This window comes from Centropristis striata, chromosome 22 (assembly GCF_030273125.1).
Source record: "Centropristis striata isolate RG_2023a ecotype Rhode Island chromosome 22, C.striata_1.0, whole genome shotgun sequence".
Classification (NCBI taxonomy): Eukaryota; Metazoa; Chordata; class Actinopteri; order Perciformes; family Serranidae; genus Centropristis; species Centropristis striata.
Window position 1 is genome coordinate 25,432,808 of NC_081538.1, and position 21,569 is coordinate 25,454,376.

At 38.3% G+C, this 21,569-nt stretch overlaps 1 protein-coding gene across 1 annotated transcript; it reads left to right on the plus strand.

Moving 5' to 3' along the window:
* Positions 1 to 2,462: 2,462 nt before the first annotated feature.
* Positions 2,463 to 21,419, plus strand: LOC131960817 (G1/S-specific cyclin-D2-like). The gene is made up of 5 exons (XM_059326085.1): positions 2,463 to 2,992; positions 3,880 to 4,095; positions 8,603 to 8,762; positions 14,724 to 14,872; positions 18,447 to 21,419. Exons 1-5 carry the CDS (start codon positions 2,798 to 2,800, stop codon positions 18,609 to 18,611), a joined length of 885 nt encoding a protein of 294 aa, XP_059182068.1. The 5' UTR covers positions 2,463 to 2,797; the 3' UTR covers positions 18,612 to 21,419.
* Positions 21,420 to 21,569: the final 150 nt, after the last annotated feature.

The window sequence follows — 21,569 nt, forward strand, 5'->3', positions numbered from 1 at the left end:
ATGCAAATAAAATCAGTAAGAAAAAAGTTGAATCGAGGACAAAGCACGAGCACATTTGCAGCTGTGAAGAAATTATATTTAAGAAACAATACAGATGGCGAGCAGTAGTAACTATTCTCTGCATAGATGGACTGCTATGCACATATGCTAAACTTTTCTGATCTTGTTGGCTCTTTGAGGGATACTTAATAGGAGATTCTGTCATTTTTTAGAGTCAGTGAATTATTGTGTCTGTCCTCATGTGTCTGGCCATCTGGGCTGGAGATTTACAGGCCTAAAGGCAGACAATGCAACGTGCTGATTTGTGCCATAAACTGCATATAATAACGTAAATAGTCACTGATTTGTGCACTGTTGATGTGGCATTTTTCCAGTTTTCAGTGCAGCAGAGTTCATGTTGATATTCACTCTTATGCTGCCAAGTTAATATTTCTGTTTTACCATCACTTAAACACAAGTTCTGCCATTTATGTTGCACAATGTTCAGCGATTTAACCAACTTTATCAAAACGTTTACTTTCCTAAATGTGATAAAAAGAACTTTGTCACACAAGAGGGGATTTAATGTGCAGCATTAGATGTACAGAAGCAGCATAATCATCTATTTTATTCACAAATGAGCTGCATTATTAATCAACTGCAGATATTAATTCATGTATGATAACTAATGTTGCAACTATTTTCTCACATTTGCATGGTATCCGTTTTTCATAATTCTGGTTTTCATTCCTCATTATTTGAATCTAATTTTGATTATTTATTATTTCTGATTTATTGTATTCATTGGAATAGTTTAATATGTCAGTGTTTCGGGTTAGGGTTACCTGCTGGTAAAATTAATTGTAATAATCTTTTCTCCTTGTGTGATATTAATGATATTTTTTGTGTGTGCATGCTGCTGACAAATGAATATAATAAACTAAAGTAAACTAAACTGAACTTTAGTTGTCAGTTTTTTATTAAATGCCCTAACGACTGATGATTTTTTTCCACCAGCATAATCCCTTTTTTTCTCTTTTTCTAGATTTATATTTAATTTCTCTGTGACCTAATAAAAATACAAATTAAATAAAACGAATTCATTTTATCTAAATGTTTTTCTTTATCTAACTTCAAACCTTTATTTACCTTATTTCTACACCTGTACTAGTTGCATATCCCCATTATTTTATTTATAATTAATTTTATTTTTAATTCTCTATTTATCTGTACTTATTTCTGTCTTTGTGCTACTGCAAAAATAAGAAATTCCGTCTCTGGGGATCAATAAACTCTTATCTTATTATTTTTACATGTATATTATGATTATAATGCTGCTGAGTATTATTATTATTTTTATTATCATTATAGTCATTCTGCACAAGCGCGCTGTGTCCTTTGATCTCGATAATAAGCAAATACCAAAAAAAAGCTTTCATAATATATATAGTATATAGATATATGTAATTAGCATGCCCCTTGTAGTTATTATCCTATATTTCATGCAGAGATCTGAAGCCACCATAAAAGTCGGTTGTAGTCTAAACCAGTTGTGAAGCAGATGAAGTTACGTCATCGGCGGCGTGTCTGCCTCTTTCAAAGTATTGTTGAAAAAGTAGAGCGAGACCGGAAGCCGAGGAAACAGCTCCGAGAATTATTTATTTTATTTATTTATTTATTTAGAAAACGCGTGTATATTAACAGTATGCACACATGCATGTTTTCAAACAAAGAGTACATATACACATAAACATAAGTAAATAAATACAATATCAAGAAAGAAGTGATACAGATTCAAAATTATATATATTTCCGAAAAAAAGTATTTATTTATTTTTAGGAAATGCGTGTATATAATCAGTATGCACACACATCTTTTCACACTAAGAGTACATATACACAAGTGAAAAATAAATGAAGAAAATATTAAGAAAATTTCACAATTGTGTAAATATATTGGATTCTTTTTCTTTTTTTTTTTTTAGACACGTGTATTTACACACATGCATGTTTTCAAACCAAGAGTAGCCTACACAAAAATGTATTCATGTTTTTTAGGAAAGGCATGTATATGATCAGTATGTACACACATCTTATCACTACATGAGTATATAAACACAGGTAAAAAATATATATATAAGAAGAAAAAAGAGAACATATAAAGAAAAGTTCAAATGTATAGGCCTATGTATATTGGATACTTTTCTTGAGACTTTTTATTTTTTATATTGCAGAAAATACTGTAGGCTATATTAACAGTGTGCACCATAAACTGTATAAAACATGAATTAGTACATATACATATGTTAAAAAAATGTAAAAAAAAAAAATATTAAGTGAAAGTGATACAGATGCATTATTATAGCCTACATATTAACCTACATTTTGTTATTTTTTTTATTTTATTTTTTATTTTTAATGGATTCTTTTTCTTGAGGCCTGCATTGATGCAGTTCTTGATAAAAAAAAAATTGGTTAGGAATCAACAGTTTCTTGAAGAGTTGCAGTTAGAAAGGGAAAGAGTTCGTGCCAGCCAACGGCAGCTTTTATTGTGAAAGCAGCGGCCGGATGTTGTCCTCCTGGTTGTGTCCGGTTTGACTCGGAGCAGCAGAGCTTCGCAGAAGAAGCAGCGAGAGGCAGCAGGACTGGAGCAAACCCAGCAGTCTCTGCCTCATGCTTCATCCTGGCCACTTCTCCTCCTCCTCCTCCAGTCCGATATTAACAGCATTGTGACAGTAGTTTTTAAAAGTTGTATTTTTTAACCACAAAAAAAAAAAACAGCAACAAAACGTGGAGGGGGGGAGAAGGGGGCCGAGTCATGGAGCTTTTCTGCCTGGAGTCGGACACAGTCGTGAGAGCCCAGCTTGACCCAAACATCCTCTATGATGACAGAGTGTTGCAAAGTTTATTAACCATTGAGGACAGGTTTTTACCTCAATGCTCCTATTTCCAGCGGGTCCAGAAGGATATTCAGCCTTATATGAGACGAATGGTTGCAGGTTGGATGCACGAGGTTTGTGGCCACTTCACTTTTTCTCATGAGATAACTCGCTTTAGATAAGTTTTCTTTGCATGTTTACACATATTTGAGCCGGGTTTAGCTCATAAACTGGGTGTTTTAGCTCTTGGAGAGTTGTCATGGATGTTAACCTGTGTGACAATTGAATGAGAATGACTCACCAAAAGGCGTGGGAGAAGTCGGAAATTCCACCACGAAGAAAACTCAGCTTCAAAAGAAGTAGCCTAGCTTAGTATTTACATTGATTATCAGCTATAAACTTGGTGCTTTTTGCCAACTAGCCACTTCAGGCGACAGAGGGGAAGTTAAACTTAATTTACATAATCGAAAAACCGTCAGTTCCTCTTTTTAATAATTATTATTAATTTTTTTGAAATGGCCCAGGCTCGTTGGCTTTGCTCGGGCAACGTGCATGCAAAACCACTTTCATTTTTAATGATAAAATCACTTAATGTTCGCTAAAAATCTTGGTTTTTAACCGTCGGGAACTGTTTTAACACGACTTCTCGACATTGTGCACACGTTTTAAAGCTTCTATATGGTGTGTTTTTATTTTTAAATATTTTTTAAAAGACGACAAGCCCCAACAAGGAAGAGGAGTTGAATGGCGACGTTTTGCTGAACGACTTCCTATTGAACTAATTTGTTTCTGCCTTGCCCTGACTTTGCAGCCTTTGACTTGAGAAAAGTGACATAAAAATCAGTGTTTTAACCTAAAGATAACACTTGCATGAAAAAAAGTGCATTTGTCAGCAAAACCACCCCCATCTTTTAATTGCTTTTCTGTTTTAAAGCATGCATAAATACTCAACTTTTATATTTTTGTTATTTTCTACATCCTATAAGCTAATTTTTCTGTTACATTTCTGTGTTATTTTTAGGTGTGTGAAGAGGAGAAGAGTAATGAAGACGTCTTCCCTTTAGCCATTAATTATTTGGACAGATTTTTAGCTGTGATGCCCACAAGAAAGAATTATTTGCAGCTTCTGGGAGCTGTGTGCATATTCCTGGCCTCCAAGTTAAAGGACTGCAGGCCGCTTTCTGCAGAAAAACTTTGCATGTACACAGACAACTCCATCACACCACGGGAACTGCTGGTAAGGACTGGGCGAGTCAAAAGCCCCATTCATTCACACGAGACCATGAAAATGCACTGTCATATTTTGGGATGATTTTATAATGCTAATAGCTATATTGGTTTCACAGGAAGTATCCCATTTTCCTTATAAGTGGAGCTGTGCACAACACAGCCACATCCTTTCTTCGGGCCCATGTGGACTGAAGAGGCATGTGATGCCATCTAGTGCCAGTAATGCAGCATAGAATTAGGATATCTTGCAGAACATGGATTTTCTCAGTATTTCAAGTAAATATAGGAGGGCTTATGCAATAAAACAGCTCTTTAATCTTACCTCCATACATCTATTTTGAGAGAGTATATATCTCTTTATGGCATATAGAGGGAATACATTTAATTCTATCCTGCCAAAATGAGGCTAATTTAATGAACTCAAACTTTGAGCTGTTGTTTTTGAGAGCCACCATATAAGGCTGCAACTATTTTTTTCATTCATACTTGTTTTCCTGAATAATCTAATGTCACAAAGTTGGAAAAAGTCCAAGTTGATGTCTTCAAATTGCTTGTTTTGTGCCATCCAACAGTCCAAAAATGAAACGTATTAAGTTGACCAGACATTCTGTGCTCTAGGCTCACATATATAACTTCTGGAGCTTTCTACTGTATCACACAGTCCCCATTAGCAGATTAAATGTACTCAGTTGCTAAGGGCCTGTACAGGAGGTGATCCTGAGATATTGGGTTTACAATCACAGGGACGAGGAGCAGAAGAGGTACTAAATGAACACTCAAATGACAGAAAAAACATGAGTTTCGGTCAGTTTTTTCAAGCCCAGATTTCTCGGTTTTAGTCTCTCAAATAGCCTGTAAAAATGAACAGCTCCTTGAATAAACAAAATGACATATTATAGTTACAAAAGGCATACAATAGTTGGTCTTTCAGTACTATTTGTGACATTTTTTAGACAAAATGGTCACTTGGGGAAATTAGAACAACTGTCGGAGACTGCAGACCTCCGCCAAGGCCAATGGTGCATTTTAGTGCTCGTTGCGTGCTCCCGTTTCCTGAGTTGGGAAGTCGTTCTCCCAACTTCGGTGCGTCCATGAGCTGCAAGTCGTAACATCAAAACAACATGTTTCACTATAGAGAACACGTGTCGTATTTTATTTGCTCAACGGTGAGTGTTTAAACAAAAGTTTGATAGCCGTTTCCAGTATTAGCGTGACAACGATGTGCAAAGGAAACAGATCAGCTGTGAAATACAGCACATGAATGCAACACTAACTGAAAAATAATTTGTGCATTCGTCCCATGATCCACTCCAAGATGTAATGAGTTCTTCTTTGGCACCGTGCCGCACCTTTCCACCAGAGAAAACAATGGTAAACATCACCTCTTTGTCGTAGAGGTAATAATTATGAGTTGCCGCTCTAACGAAAACCAACAAATCCTCCCACTTGAAAAGGTGTGACCAGGTAATGTTGGAATCTTTACAAGCTATGTCGAGTAGTGTAATATAACTAAGTCAATATTCTCACAGTACAAATTTGACTTCTACTTCTGCTCTGCTACATTTCAGTTGCACATATCATACTTCTAGTATATCTAGTATTTTGACAGCTTTAGTTTCTCTACAAATTAAGACTTTTGCACACAAAATAAACATTTTCTCAATCATTTAATGCACAAACAGTATTTTTTACATTTGGGTATTAGTCTGAGTACTTCCTCCACTGCTGCTTATTTACACCAGCAGCTCCACATGCTCTCTATACATCCTCCTCCCACGTCGCCTGCAGCTGTTGAGGGAAATGACATTCATCCCATTAGATGCTCCATATTGTCGTAAGACTCCAGATTCCTGGATATCCTGACAGGATGCACAGAGAAGGCCATAAGAGCCAGACAAAGATGTCGCAGCTCTTCCTTGTAATGGACAGTGTGCTGCTGCTGGAAGGGAGAAGTTTGAGGGGGTGGAGGGGGTGGTGGTGGTGGTGTGTGTCAGGGGGCAGCTGTCCAGGAAGTGAGAGCACCGACAGAAAAACCTCCGCCCCTCTCGCTCATCTCTCAGTCAACAGTCTCCAACGGGGCTGAGAGCGAGGCTAAATGCAAGCATGTGTGCAGCAGGTTATGTAAAGGAAACCCACGTAAATGTGACCTTTCAGATGACAGATAAGTGTTTAGTGACGGAGGGGGGGGACTGTCCCTGCCGCCGGGTGTTGGGGTTTCAGTTTTTACTACGTTTGCTTTTTAGGCGACACTTCCTACGTAGAGCAGGAGAGGAGTTTAATTCATCAGCATTTATTCTGATCGCTGCAATCAGCCGGTTTAGCTCGACTTTAGCTGCAGAATTTCACTTCTTATGGATCTAATCAAGACTTTATATACATCTAGATCACTTGAATACACTTCAGTTAGTCTTCAAATAGGCTTCCTCTTTCTACGACTTGCTGCCATATATTCATTCATGGAAAACATTATTAGACCACCCTTTTTCTTCAGTTTCTTATTCATTTTAATGTCTGGTACAACTAAAGGTACATTTGTTTGGACAAACAAGCTCATGAGAGTTTAATTTAAGAGCTGGTATTTAGCTATTTTCCATGGTTTTCTTGATAATAACATAAAACATTGTCAAGAAAACCATGGAAAATGTCTAGATATGTATATGGCAGCAAGTTGTAGAAAGAGGAAGCCTATTTAAAGACTAACTGAAGTGTATTCAAGTGATCTAAGTGTATATAAATCTTGATTAGATCCATAAGAAGTGAAACTCTGCAGCTAACGTAGAACTAACTGGCTGATTACAGTGAAACAGAGACATAAAACTTAACTTAGTAATTTATAACTTCTAGAGTGTTCCTCGTGACTAATTCTGGAATCATAATGAAACTAAAAGGTCACTCCGAGAGTGCGGACCTCCACCACGTCCGCGCTGTTTATACAATTGTAACGAAAGTGAAAATTATTTGTGTAACCGCCCTGTGATTCAGATCCGCTCTGAAGCCTATTGACTTCTGCGTCGGCCTGTTCTACGCCCTTTAACCAACATTCATGGAAATGGAGCCAGTAGGTTTCCAGAACTCCTGCTGACAAACGAACCAAAAAATAAACCAAAGACATAAACTTCTCGGCGAAAGTAATGACGATGCGTCACTGCAGCAGGACTTTTATTTGGGATACCAAGTAGTTTTAATAAGAAATAAGGGAAAACAATCAAGATTTTGCATGTTTAAAATGTGTAGCAGGACACTTAAAAATGTATGAAAATGGTTCAAAAGCTTGTGTAAGGATCAGTCCACAAGCACGATTTGGAGATATTGCTTTTTCCAAATTGTTTGTCTTAAAGTAGATTAGTAGACTGGTAGATCGGCTATAATTTCATATAATAATGCACAATATTTCAAATTTCCCATTGATATAGAGTATATTGTGCATCCTTAATTCAAACCTTTCATTGAACACATGTTGTAGCTGTTGCAAATTTGCACTGCTGCTGGTCTGAATCAATTTAATGTAAAATATTTGCATTCTTGTGTTAATTTATGATGCCCGATGTTTATAAAGAACCCTTGAGAAGCCATCTGATTGGCTGGTTGCACTTATTTTGTTGCCTGCGTGCAAATAAGTTCAATATTTGAATCTGATAACGACTGTGATGGCTCATTCTGTCTCTTATTTGGTCTCTTACCAAGATAAAAAAACAACAACTTAGAAGTGTTGGATAATTTGTCTTGATTTAAGAGTTAATTTCTTATTTTAAGTGTTCAACATGCTAATTTCTAGAATTAACAATCTTAATTCAGGAAATCTTGTCAAGTAAAATTATCTGTCCATGCAGCAAGATGATTCCCTTCAGAATTAGTGTTTTTATCTTTTTTTTTAGACACACCTTTTTTGCAGTGCACTTTTTTCCTTACCAAATCATGTGCTTAAATGTCTTATTTGTGGGTTTTGCAGTTGCATTTCCAAATGTCAGCATATTGGTGCAAATTTTCCACCTTAAAACACAAAAATGCATGTGTGCAGTTACACCTTTTTCTTTAAAAACTTGTTTTTTTCCACAAATACTTTCTTGATTTGTAAAGATTGACTCAACACACAGGAAATCGAATCATGAAACGCGTCCACCTTTCTTGCTGATGCAAAAGCCGACAGTATGAAGAGTCAGCTCCGTGCTGCTGCTGCTGCTGCAAACTCACTGTAGCTGTTTGAGGCTTGTGACAGGAAGGAAGGGGCTTGCTGTCTCATTGGCAGGGCAAAGCTTGTCACATGCCGGCGTTATGAACACAAAGGATGTGAGGAATGAGAAAGGCACGCAGATAATAAGATACAGCGAGGAGAGATAAAGTGAAGAAATGTTACTCTTCTTACAGAGCTATTTCCGCTGGGAATAGGGACGGACTGTGATCTTTTTCACGGTCAATGGAGGCATGGCAGCACGCCATTTAACCCTCTGACTGAGTGGATTCTGCCAAGAAGGCTGAGTCTGAACCAACTGACATCTTCTTCTCTTGTCTTGCAGGACTGGGAGCTGGTGGTGCTGGGGAAGTTGAAGTGGAACATGGCCTCGGTCACCCCCAATGATTTTATAGAGCACATCATACGCCGGCTGCCCCTTCCCAAAGACAAGCTGGCCATGGTCCGCAAACACACGCAGACATTCATTGCCCTCTGTGCCACAGGTAACACAGCTGCAAATCATCCCATGAGCCCTTTTTTTTTTCCTGATTTGTTTGCTCACTCGCACGCTCACTTTGCTGCCTTGTGATTCCCACATCCACCAGAATATTCCCACACACACAAACATTCTCCCATCGTGAGTCATCTGTGACCTCTTTCTTCTCTCGGCATACTCGACTGGCTGCCTGATCCGCTTTCTAGTCGCAGCCTGTTGCAGAGGTTTTTGATTCACAGCTGCTAAAAGCTGCTTAAAGTGGTCATTTCCACATTTCCTCACCAAGTGTCTGGGGGAAAAAAACCTGTCAGTGCTCCGTTTAGTTTAAGGAGCCGGTTTTATCGTACCGTATCTTGTCCCGTGTGTGAATTAGGGCTGGGCGATATGGACCAAAAGTCATATCCTGATACATTTAGGCTGAATGTCGATATACGATATATATCCCGATATTTTTATCGCAAAATGAGAGTAAATGTTCGGTCAAAGCCAAATATGGCATTTCACAAGTAGTTTTATTGAAACTGTTTATTTAACCCATTTAGGCCTAAAACGCCTGGGAAAAATGCCTGTAAAACCTCTGGGTGATTTTAAAATAACCCCCTAAAACCTGAAGTTTTTCTGGAAATTCAACAGAAGTGTCAACGCTTCTACTAAATAATAGATTTTTCAGCCTCTGTAGCAGATAGAAATGAAATTCAAAAAGTATTTGAGAGCTTATAGCTGTTATATCTGAGCTCCCTCCGCTATAGTCGTCTTCCGCCATGATTTCAGTTCTGGAAAAGTCCCATGATGCATTGCGACACTCCCACATATATTCTGATGCATTTCATTGGCCAAGAGACCGAAAGTAGGTGGAAAAAACTACAAATACTACAAAACGACGTATCTGCTTTCCCGGTTTTAATGGTAGAATAACTCAACAGCGCCCCCGGTTTTAATGGTAGAAATGCGATAATGCTTTCCCGTCTTAAATGGATTAAGTGAACATAAATACTGTATAACAGGAGTACCTTTTTAAAAAAATAATCAAAGGTCGATAATTTATATAAATATCTTAAAAATAGTCTATGAAATAAAATGGGTCAATCTTTTTCTGAAATAAATATATTTATACGAGAAAGGAATAAACTAAACATTACAAACCCTAGTAAGGGCAGCATTTATATATACATTATTTTTTAACTATATCAATATATGCGATGTGGTCTAATTGCCATATCACATTTAAAAATATATTGATATATTTCTTATATGGATATATCGCCCTGCCCTAGTGTGGATAATCAGGTGCGGCTCAACTGTATTATTTGTTGACAGGTTTTTTGAAAAGTCAGGGCACTCGCCCACTTTCTCCTCCTCCCATCCCGGCCTCATGTCCAAAATAAACTCCAGCAGCTCTGGAGAAGCAGAAACTCAGATGTCCCCTCAGGCCTCTCCCCTAGGTGAATTTTCATGGCATTCCTCTGCCTATACTAGGAATCCCTCCTAATATTTTCATATCCTGGTCAGAAATACAACAGCTGGATCACCTAAGACACAGAACATACATCACTGCTCTGTCACAAGGCTGCCTTTCATGTGCTACCTCCCTTTCAGATAATCCAATGAAGGGAATCAAACAAAAAAAAAAGGTCACATTAGTGCAATGAAATTCCTCACAAACACCAACTGTGGTCAGATCTGGCCTTCGTTTACTAGGAACTAGTTATTGGAACCATAGGCTCCTTCAATGAGCTTCATGCCCCGTTTAGCGTCGTTTTAGTGTCACACTTCTTTTTTCTTTTTTTTTTTTATATTTGGGTGTGTTTCAGTGGTCGCCTCTGCTATTCATAAGCAGCTGGTTATATCCAAGCACAAAGCAGCCGCAGTGGAAAAAAAAAAAAAGAGAGAGGCCTGCTGTGGTTGTGCAGTAATGTAAATGTTTGGAGTTTTATATGGAGTTGAGATGTTATTCTTATGATGGAGGAGCTCCTCCTATGGACAGCTGGTCCCTGGAGGAGAAGATGGGCGTAGTGAAGCCGGCTGCTCCGGGGTTTTAATCAAAGCTATCAGGCCACCACCGCTGGCTTGCACTGGGCTACGGCTACGTGCTGGGTTTGGACTTGTTGTGCGGTAAGACTCTGCCTTTTTAAGATTGGTCACGTCCATGTGCTGGGACCGGAAGAAGCCTGCGTATGGTAATAATGGAAAACCCTCCAGGGGCTGTGTTCACAAAATAAAGTAGCTCCTAACTGGCTGAGTTGGGAGAAAGTCCTAAAAACACGGGGTGTGTTAGTCCTAACGACTCCACTCGGGGAATATATAAAGTACATGAACTCTTAAAGGCATTTATGGATGGTGTGTTTATAGTTGTTTTACGAGCACAATATTGTTTTTATATGGGGGTGACGGTGCACATTTTTACCGTGCTGCTTTTGTTTTTACACACTAAAAATGACTGTGATAGCTGTGTCAAGAATGGAGGAAAATAAAAGCGTTACTAGTGTTATACGGAGGTGTGAATCAGTGCTTCGGCCCCACGATACGATTTTATCATGATATATTATTGAGATTTTAAGCATTGTGCAATATGGTGAGTATTGCGATACAATATATTGCAATTTAACACTTTAACTGCATTTTGTGTCCACAAAATTAAATTCAATCAAGAATTGTTTTATCAAATAAGAGAAAATTCTCAGTCTATTCATGTCACTTCAGTCTTTTTATTTCTCCACAATGAGAGTCAAACCCACAGACTGACCAACAAAGTATTCAGTCAAACTGAACTGAACTGATATCAAACATGTATGGACGACAACAACTGCAGCATTTTATCAAACTTTCCTCAACTTTAAGCTTCACTGGCACAATTTATTTGAATGAAACATAAAAAAAAGCCGAACTCTGCAGCGTTATTTTAACAACTTTCCGACACGATATCCTGACGCACATGGTGCCTATAGATTCCTTAAATCTTCTAGTTTCATATGATACCAGTATCTCCAGTATATTCCTAAAAGTGAGCCTGCTACGGCCTCCGGAAAAAACTTGAAAATACTGACGGCTGGAGCGCTGAATATCGATACTTGGCGTCCATTAATTGATATAATATTGTCACGCAACATATCTCGTGTTCGGGCATACACCGATCACATTACTTTCCCAACACCACTAATTTTGTTCTGCCTTTTTGATATAAATGACGTAAATGTAGCGGTGTGATGCATCGTACCAGATTGTAGCTTCAAGCTTATTCGCATCCTATGATTGCATTAAGTAATACCGCCCACATTTTTCTAATAAAAAACCTCTTAATTTGTTAAAAAATATGTTACAAATGCATTAGGGGGTGAGGAAAAATAGATTCACTTAAATATTGCGATTTTAGAATACATTTTTTTGAACTGCCTGATTGGATATAATTCAAATTCACATGCTTTATTTTGTCGATTTGGAGGTGAAAGAAAGTTGGTGCTTTTATATTGGTAGTCTGTGACGGTCTGTAGGACAGACGTTTAGCAACTGCAGCAACTCGAATTGCCTCACATGCAGCCTCTAGAAGAGTGCGATTCAACTTTTTCCACACCGACTAGTGTTAAAGTCTCAGGAATCATAATAATTTGTCATATCAAATCGTTACCTAAGTATCGTGATAGTATTCAATCGGGAGAAAGGCATATTCTCGCAGCCCTGCTAAGGGTCGACGCTAAACTTTTTAAACTCAAAGAGTCCGATTTTTGCTTATTACGTGACGAGAGTATTGACAATTTGGTGTCTACAGATCCAATATTAACACATTTAGGCCTAAAATGCCTGGAAAAAATACCTGTAAAACCTCTGGGCGATTTTAAAATAACCTCCTAAAACCTGAAGTTTTTCTGGAAATTCAACATAAGTGTCAACGCGTCTACTAAATAATAGATTTTTCAGCCTCTGTAGTAGATAGAAATGAAATATATGAGCTTATACCTGTGGCTTTCATGAGAAGTTGAGTTTATTTGCCCAAACCTTCAATAAAGTTTTTAAAAAAACCAACGTGTTGCATTGCGACACTCCCACAAGTATTCTGATGCATTTCAGTAAAACTACAAATACTAAAAAAACGACGTATCTGCTTTCCCGGCTTTAATGTTAGAATAACACAACAGCGCCCCCGGTTTCAGTGGTAGAAATGCGGTAATGCTTAATGAAGTAAGTGCTTTGAGGAATGTTTTGTAAAATGTCCACAGTAATCTGTAACACTGGTGTTGTCACAAGTTTCATGTGAAACGTTTCTGACGCATTTCTGAAAGAGTGTACTGGCACAAGTTAATTTGAAGCATTAACGTCAATAGGTTTATTTATTGACTTTAATGCTGTACGAACTTGGAATTTCTCTGATGAATTATCCATCAAACCATCCGCTCATGAAGTGAACATAAAATACTAAACCAACGGCTATAAATAAATAATTAGATTAGGCTGATTTGTTCAGTGAACTGGAGAAATATTTGCAGTGTGAACTGATCTATCTATATTTGTTCCTCGCTCTCCTCACAATGTGTTTGACAGACCGGTCACCGGCCCGACACCAAGCAATCAATGCAGACATTCATTCACGAAACATGATGTCAACCACAGAAATGTCATCAACCCCACCCCTTCTCTGGGCTCCGGGTGGTCAGATAAGACTCTCGCAAGCTTTCCCATGAATTAAAAATAAACCGTTGTGGCGAGGGAGGAAGGTTTCATTCACAAACACATTAAAATAAAATCAGCTCAGTACATGCGGAGGTGTTCTGCCTCCTCTTCCGCCTCTTCCTCCGTCCAGGCCTGTTGTCGCTTAAGCCTTTAAACTCCGATACGTACCGGGGGGAGTCGTTTCTGGAACTCATTGCGCAGCGAGTAGGAGGATTCCTACTCTGCTTTTCTAATCAGAGCTGAAGTTTCTACCTAGGAAACCACACAGGTTACACCGTGGAGCGACGTCTGTTGAAATTCACACTGTGGGAAAGTCGGGTTCAGCTGCGGCACATGTTCGTCTCTTGCATCGCTTCTGCTTCCTCTGTGTTGCAGCTGTTTGGTTTGACAGGCACAAATATGTGACACAAAGACATAAAAGCTGCTGCTCGACTAATTGCACATGTTTAGTTTTTTTTTAACAATGTTTTTATTAATTTTTAATAAGAACATACAAAACACATCAACAATCACCGCACTAGCCATATAATGAAAAGCAGGCAAACCCCGCTGCACACACATACACACAAAATAAATAAAATAAAATGAATAAAAATTAAAATGAAATGGTAAAAAAAAGTACATAAATATAAAATAACAATTACAACAAATAATTAAAAATAATAATTGTTACACTCAATATGCTTACAGATAAATATAATCTACTGTTGCTTGAGAAATTCCATTAAGGGTGTCCATACCTCTTCAAATTCTTGCACTTTACCCCTAATTACATTGGTTAGCTTTTCTAATGTAACACACATTGCCATTTATCTAATTCAAGATTGTGTACACTGTAAAAAAAAAAGATAAACAATAGCTACTCAATAAAATTGAGGCAACATATTGCACGCAATACTATTTATTAAATCTAACTAAGTTACAAGTTGAGTTAATAACAACTTAACAGGAAGTGCCTGTCAATTAAAAACGGACTAATTCTATTTTGTTGGATCATTCAAAATTCACTTGATTTAGAATCACATACACATAAAGATTATATTTAATGTGGTCAAAATGAGTAGATTCCATCTCAGACGTTTTTATATTAAAGTTACTTAAACAACTGCCTCAAAATCAAGGACGCATTTATATTTAATACATACATCAAATATATTGTAAAATGAAATGACCACAGAATAATTTATTACAGTGTAGAAGATACTTCAGTCTCTCTCCGAGATAGTGCAACCATCCTCGTGGCCTGCAGGAGGCCAAAGTTGATCGACTAATTGCACATTAATACTCTTTCCTCTTTCCTCGCCAGATGACCGCCTTGCCATGAACCCTCCTTCCATGATCGCCACTGGCAGCATGGGAGCCGCCGTCTGTGGCCTGCAGCTGGACCACAGCGACCAGAGGCTGAGTCGAGACAACCTGACAGACCTGCTGGCCAAGATCACCAACACAGAGGTGGTGAGTGCAACAGCGAAGGAAATTTATACCTGCCAGAAGTAATTACTCAATAGTTTTTTAGTGCTGCACAACAATGCATTGTTAATAATATTCATTGCAACATCTCACGACAGCAGCATAAAAGGCCCTTCAGTAAACAACAGCGATGACTTCAGTAGTGGCAGATTGAAGCTATTTACTTTTCATGGAGAGAGAGGCAGAGCGAGCGTTTGGCTCTTGGCTGTGGAGCCAGACTGCTGCTATAAAGAGCAGCGGCAGAGGGAATGTCTTCTTAAAACTCAGAGCCCACATTCTTGTGGTAGGACACATGCAATTTCTCTGCATGGCTCCCACTTTAGCTGCGTGCCCCTCCTGGTGGAGGAATATGTTCGTAAAGGACAGAAGAAGAAAAAAAAAAGGACAGATGAGAAACAAAGTTATCCGTAAACCTGCAGGTCAACACTTAAGTACATTTTTAGATGACTTTATAAATGTATACATGCAACCATAATGAGCTGTCATACAGTTTATTAGGTGTGCACTAATTAGCGTTGTGAAATTTAAATGGAGTTTGTGCTGCACGCAGGAGCTGTATTGTAAATATAATGGGAGTCAATGGGCCTCCATTGACTTCCATGTATTATATAAGTCATAAACACTAAATGCCATCATAATGCTCTTTCATACATTTTTATGATTGGGCCCTAATTAGCATTTTGAAATGTCAATGGAGTGCCTGCTGTATACAGGTCCTTTATTATGAAGTGAATGGGCCTCCATTGACTTTGATGTATTATATAAGTCATAAAAAGTACATGCCATCGTGATGAGCTTTGGCACAGTTTATCAATGTGCAATAATAAGCATTTTGAAATGTGTACAGATTTTGTAGGTTATATAGTTGCTGTGCTGAAAATTAAATGGAGGTGAATAGGCCTCCATGTATAATATAAGTCAAAAAAAGTAAATCCCATCATAATGCTCGTTCATACATTTTTATAATTGTGCACTAATAAGCATTTTGAAATGTGAATGGAGTTCCTGCTGTGTACACGTCCTGTATTATAAATTCAATAGAAGTGAATGGGCCTCCATTGACTTTGATGTATTATGAAAGTCATAAAAAGTACATGCCATCGTAATGAGCTTTGGCACAGTTTATCAATGTACAATATTAAGCATTTTGAAATGTGTACGGATTTTGTAGGTTATATAGTTGCTGTGTTAAAAATACAATGGAGGTCAATTGGCCTCCATTGACTTTCATGTATTATGTAAGTCATAAAAAGGTACATGGCATCATCCTGAGCTTTTGCACAGTTTATTAGTGTGCACTAATTAGCATATTGAAATGTGAACGGAGTTTGTGCTGGATTATAAGTACTATGAGAGTGAATGGGCCTCCATTGACTTCAATACTTTAAATGACCTCATAACAATTTATAAACCGTAAATGTCATCATAATGAGATGAGATGTGCTTCATCAATATCAATGGAGTTTGTGCCATATATAGATGCTGCATTATAAATTCAGTTGGAGTAAATGGGCCTCCATTGACTTTCAAGTATTGTATAAAGTCATAAAAAGTACATGCCAGCATAATGAGCTTTGACACAGTTTATTTATGTGCAATAATAAGAATTATGAATTTGGTATTTACATTATACATTGTGTTAAAAATATGATGGGAGTGAATGGGCCTCCATTGACTTAAATGTAATATGTAAATAGTGATAAGTCATGAACTACACACTTTTCTAATGAGATTTTTGTAGAGTTTATCAGTATGCAGTATTTAGAGCTTTGACATATTATTGAAGTTTGTTCAGGATATTCTGGCTCGGATTCAAACAATGGATCTCAATGGGAATTATATTTAAATATGAATAACTCAAACTATAAACAATATTGGTAACAATTCAGCAGACATAACCAGAATTATGCCAACTCAAGAATTGTTTTTTGCTGCTGCACAGAATTCACACAACTTAAAACAACTTGTCCCGTATTTATGGCAGTGTGTGCTTTCATTGTGACAGTGAGTCATTGTTACACCAGAGGACCAGTTCAGAGGCGTAGAAATCCTAAAAGGCCGCAGCCAATGGGCCACAGGAACAACACGGTTTGCCTCTTAGCTTGTGGTTACGTTGCTTGGCGACGAGGGCCCCGCAAACCCAGCCGTCACAACAGGCGCTCCGACTGCAGCCCATCGGGTTCCAATTATCCGTACATTTCAAAGGAATGTTGGCCTCTTTGCGAGCCTCGGTTCATTCTTTTAAGAGTCCTGCAGCCGGCTCAGTGAGCCAGACCTCCCACATCTCCCACACAGACCTGCAGAGGGACGCAGACAGAGAGACAGAGGATCCCCTTTCACTGGAAAAGTTGTCCAAAAACATCCGGTCCCACTGTCCTATATTCTGTTTTACACCCAAACTCAGTGGTTCAGGGTGCAGTAGGTCAAAGCCATTTCCTCTAGACCTCCTCATGGGACTGACCGCGCTGTAAACCCAAAGGGGGGTGGAGGAAGGGAGTCCAGATCTGCTTCTCTGTTCCCCGACAGACCACAGAGGTCCTTTGCCCCATCACATCCCCCCTGTGTTCATACCTCAGCCATGCACCGCTCTCGTGTCAGAGAGGGTTCCTGTGCCCACCATGTAGCTCGCTGCACTGTGTTGTTGGTATTGGAGCGTGCTGGTACCCATTGTTCTGGTCATGATGCAGACAGGACCACCTACCTCAACGCACATAATTCCCTGCTGGTATGCCATGCATGTGACCAAAGCTGTTAAACAACTTGCACCTCAAATGTGATAAAATACCAGATTTTTGCACGCCAGTGTCTGCAGACAGGTGCACAGATCAAACACGCTATTTATCAGTGAATACAGTGAACAAGTATCACTAATATCTCATTTCTGTCTGAAGACCAACACATTTTTTATCTGCTAAAACACATTTTTATAGGCACCTTTTTTTGGTTCCTGGCTGCTTTATACTTGGTTAAATTGACAAAGTTGGTATTTCAATTGAATTTGTGCTGACAAAAGAACAAAGACTCTTCTCATTGCCGGGTTCTCAAATACCAACAATGTGTCAGGCCCTTGGTGTCCCTTTGGTCTGATACCAAACCCTTTATCTTTACTTTTGCCATTTCTTAAACTTTACCAAATAATTTTGTTACTGAAGCTTTACCAAATAATTTTGTTACTGAAACTTTACCAAATAATTTTGTTACTGAAACTTTACCAAGTAGTTTTGTTACTGAAACTTAACCAAGTAGTTTTGTTGCCGAAACTTAACCAAGTAGTTTTGTTTGAATTCATGGTTTGACAAGTAGGGTTACCCAGTGTGTTAGAAAGTGATGCTAAGGGGTCTGAACCAAGAATAATGTATATGATGAGCTGGGTTTAAAAGATACCCTGCACCTACAGTAAGAAAAGGTTTAAAAGACCAAAATGAATCCATAGAAAGTCAGTAAAATGAACTAAGACTATTCTTGACTCCAGAGGGTTGTTTTTGTTGGTGTGTAAATGGAAAAGGTGTAACTGAAGCATGTGCATGTGTAACAACGTCTGACACCCTTTTTGTTCCAGGATTGTTTGACGGCGTGCCAGGAGCAAATAGAGCGTGTGCTGGCCACCAGCCTGCAGCAGGGCCAGCAGTACCGGCAGGAGAGCGGCGTCAGAGCAGGCAACAAGGCGAGGGAGCAGCAAGACCAGTCCAGCACCCCCACAGATGTTCGAGATGTCAACTTGTGAGCTCCCATCACCACCCGACTCGCACACACCGCTCACGCCTGTTTACCAATGAACTAACGGGAGCGAGGGAGGCACGAGCCGCCGGTATCTACATCAAGGCTCCGCATGAGCGACGGTGTGACAATCCATGAACTTTTAGCAAATAAGAAATTTCTAGTTTTTCTCCTTTTTTTGCCCCATTCTACCCCTTTTGGGTGTACTTTGACCTTTTTTTGTTTTTATGGGCCACATGTAATCAAACAAGCTATTTAAAAAAGAAATTCTTGAAAAACTTGATAGTGCCTTAGGTTTCCCAGAATGGAAACCTGAATATATTTTCATACTTGAAAAAAAAAAAACAGCATAATTATATGAAATATACATATTTCTTTTGATACAACCTAGTAAAAAATAAATATAAATATTGTATATTTAGCTAGCATTTAGTTATGTTACTCTTTTATCATCTTTTGTGAGCAGTTATCAATTTCACAGTTTTATCGGGTTTTCCTCCCCTGTGCAGGAGAACTCCTATAGCTGATAATACAGTACATGGCATTTAAACCAACCTGATATCCAGCCGGAGGAGCGCTACTGTAGTTAGCCGCTCTCTCTCTCTATCTATCATACTGTGCACCTGTAGCACTGCTTACTATTTATGCTGAAAAATGCTGGCCAGGAGTGGGCTGGGCCTGCTCACAGAGGAAGAACATGAGGGGCTTTGAGGTGTGGAGCAGTGGCTACTGTTTAAAGGTTAACACAGGTCAGTTATTATTGATTTCACTGCCAGAAACCACAGACCAGTACAGTATGTAAATAGGATGATATGTACATGTATTATAATTCAGCGAGGCTACATTATTATAGTTCTGTTCTTGGTCTAGCTCCTACATGTTCCAGAGTGTTTTAGTAGATGGTTTTCAGGCGATTTTTTTAGCCTCAGCTAGGTAGTCACGAGGAAAAAGAAGATTTGGCATGTTTTTATCTTTATGACCAGGTTTGAGATGGAAATGGACGCAGGTTGAAGGTTTTCTTGTGAGGTTTTTATTGGAAAAGAATGCATGTAGAAAGTAGGGGGGGATGCTAGAAGTCTGGATTGATGAATAATCGGCGCGGAAGTTAACTTAAGCTAAAAGTTTCTGCAGCTGCACGATACTTGAGTGACACACAGGAGGAGAGAGAATCCCTGGTGGTGTTCGGAGGGATCGGATTAGTTGTGCTGCAGTTTCTCCTGTTATCAATTTCACCATTAATTTTTTTTTTTTTTTTTGAGAGTGGGCGACTTTGAACAATATTGATGCACTTTTAAAAACACACTCCTTAAGAATGGTAAGGGGATGGTGGTTGAGGAGAGTTCAGTGGGTTGTTAGGGTCTTTTTTTTTTTTCTTTTAAGTTATTTGATTTTTTTTTTTTTTTTCTGGGCTGGATTCCCATGGGGTAACGCACATTGTCTTGAAAGCTGCGCCCCGACAGGTGAGTAGACGTAGGATAATCGGTGTTATAGTATAATAGAATATAAACTAAGGAAAGCCAAGTCACTTGTAGACTTTTTTTTTTTTGATTCAGTGCGTTTATTTAACCTTACTTGAATTTTTTGTTAATTCATAGCCAAAACCTTCCAATAGTTCTTTCAAAGAGTTACACGCATACTGTGTCCTAAATATTCTTTGTTCTTGTTTTTTTTGTTTTTTTTTTGCTCTTTTTATGTAAACTGCTCTCTAAACTGAAGTTTTAAAAGTAAGTTTTCTGCATTATAGGCATGAGTAGGTAGGGGTTTACATGGTGTGAACGTTTTGACTGTATATATAACCGACTTCCCAATGAGCAGAAATGCTACAAAAGTCCTCATTTACATTTTAGGAAACAAAAATTCTAAATTGTATCCGTGCATGTTCTGTTGTGCAAAAAAAGCCAAATGTTTTTCCAAAAAAAAAAAAGTGCTTTAAACAGAAAAAATGTTTATGCTTGTAAAGGTTTTGTGTATAATTTGAAAGATAATTCCAAAGTGAGAAAACTAGATTATACACATCATTCTCTTGCTGCTATGAAGCTTTTTCTTTTCTAGTCTTACACAAAGATGCCTTATCGTGATTCACTTGTGTGCTGCTATATTATGAAATTGTGTATATGTAACAAGTCTTCTTTTGCTTCTCTGTTGTATGTGTACTGGAGGGAACGTAACACAGTTTGGTGCGGGACTGGAAGTACTTGTTTTTGCCGATCTTTTTTGATTAGCATGTTTTATTCCTTTTAATTGTTCCATTTGTATCTTTATATTCTACCATATTCTTGCTGCTTCTTTGTAATGTTTGTGTACCTCAGGTTAATTTGGACAGATAGAGCGAGAGCCCATCTCGCATTACCTCATCAAACTTCACATCACACATACACACACACACACATGTCGTCTTCACTCTGAATTTGTTGGACGGGTTTAACTTTTTTTTTTTTTTTCTCTATCTGGATGAGAGGAACAACGATGCTTCTTCTCTGTAAATCACAAAAAAAATGTCTGCCACCAGATTCCACTGAGCAGTTCTAAGTGCCTATACTTTAAAATAGGTTATTTCATATATGTAAGTAAAAAAGACAGCCTATACTGTATGTTGTACATGTATCGGACATTGGCATGTTTTGATCGGTTCATTGGAATAAAATGGAAAATTGTTTATTTTTGAGGTACCCACCTAGTCGGAAGTTTAAACCACGAGAATGTTTGATCATTTGTTCGGTGTGGTTGTTTTTCCAAACTCCTCTCCCACTATCCCCACGAGCAACCACACAGTGTACCTCAATAATTTCTCCTCAATAAAATTGGCTAAAAATCACATGGCTGGTTAATTTGTCTTCTTCCGTACAGACACAGATCTGCTGATCTGCAGAAATGTGAACTGATTTGTGCTTTTTGTGAGATCTTACCCTTCTGTTGCCACTAGAGGGCGACTAAAACACTGAAAACAGACAAGACTCAAAACTAG

Bases quoted from the DNA above. Each gene is read 5' to 3' on its own strand.
- LOC131960817 (XM_059326085.1), top strand. From the start codon at position 2,798: ATGGAGCTTTTCTGCCTGGAGTCGGACACAGTCGTGAGAGCCCAGCTT. The intron at 2,993-3,879 runs GTTTGTGGCCAC...TGTTATTTTTAG, and splicing joins TTGCAGGTTGGATGCACGAG to GTGTGTGAAGAGGAGAAGAG. The intron at 14,873-18,446 runs GTGAGTGCAACA...TTTTTGTTCCAG, and splicing joins AGATCACCAACACAGAGGTG to GATTGTTTGACGGCGTGCCA.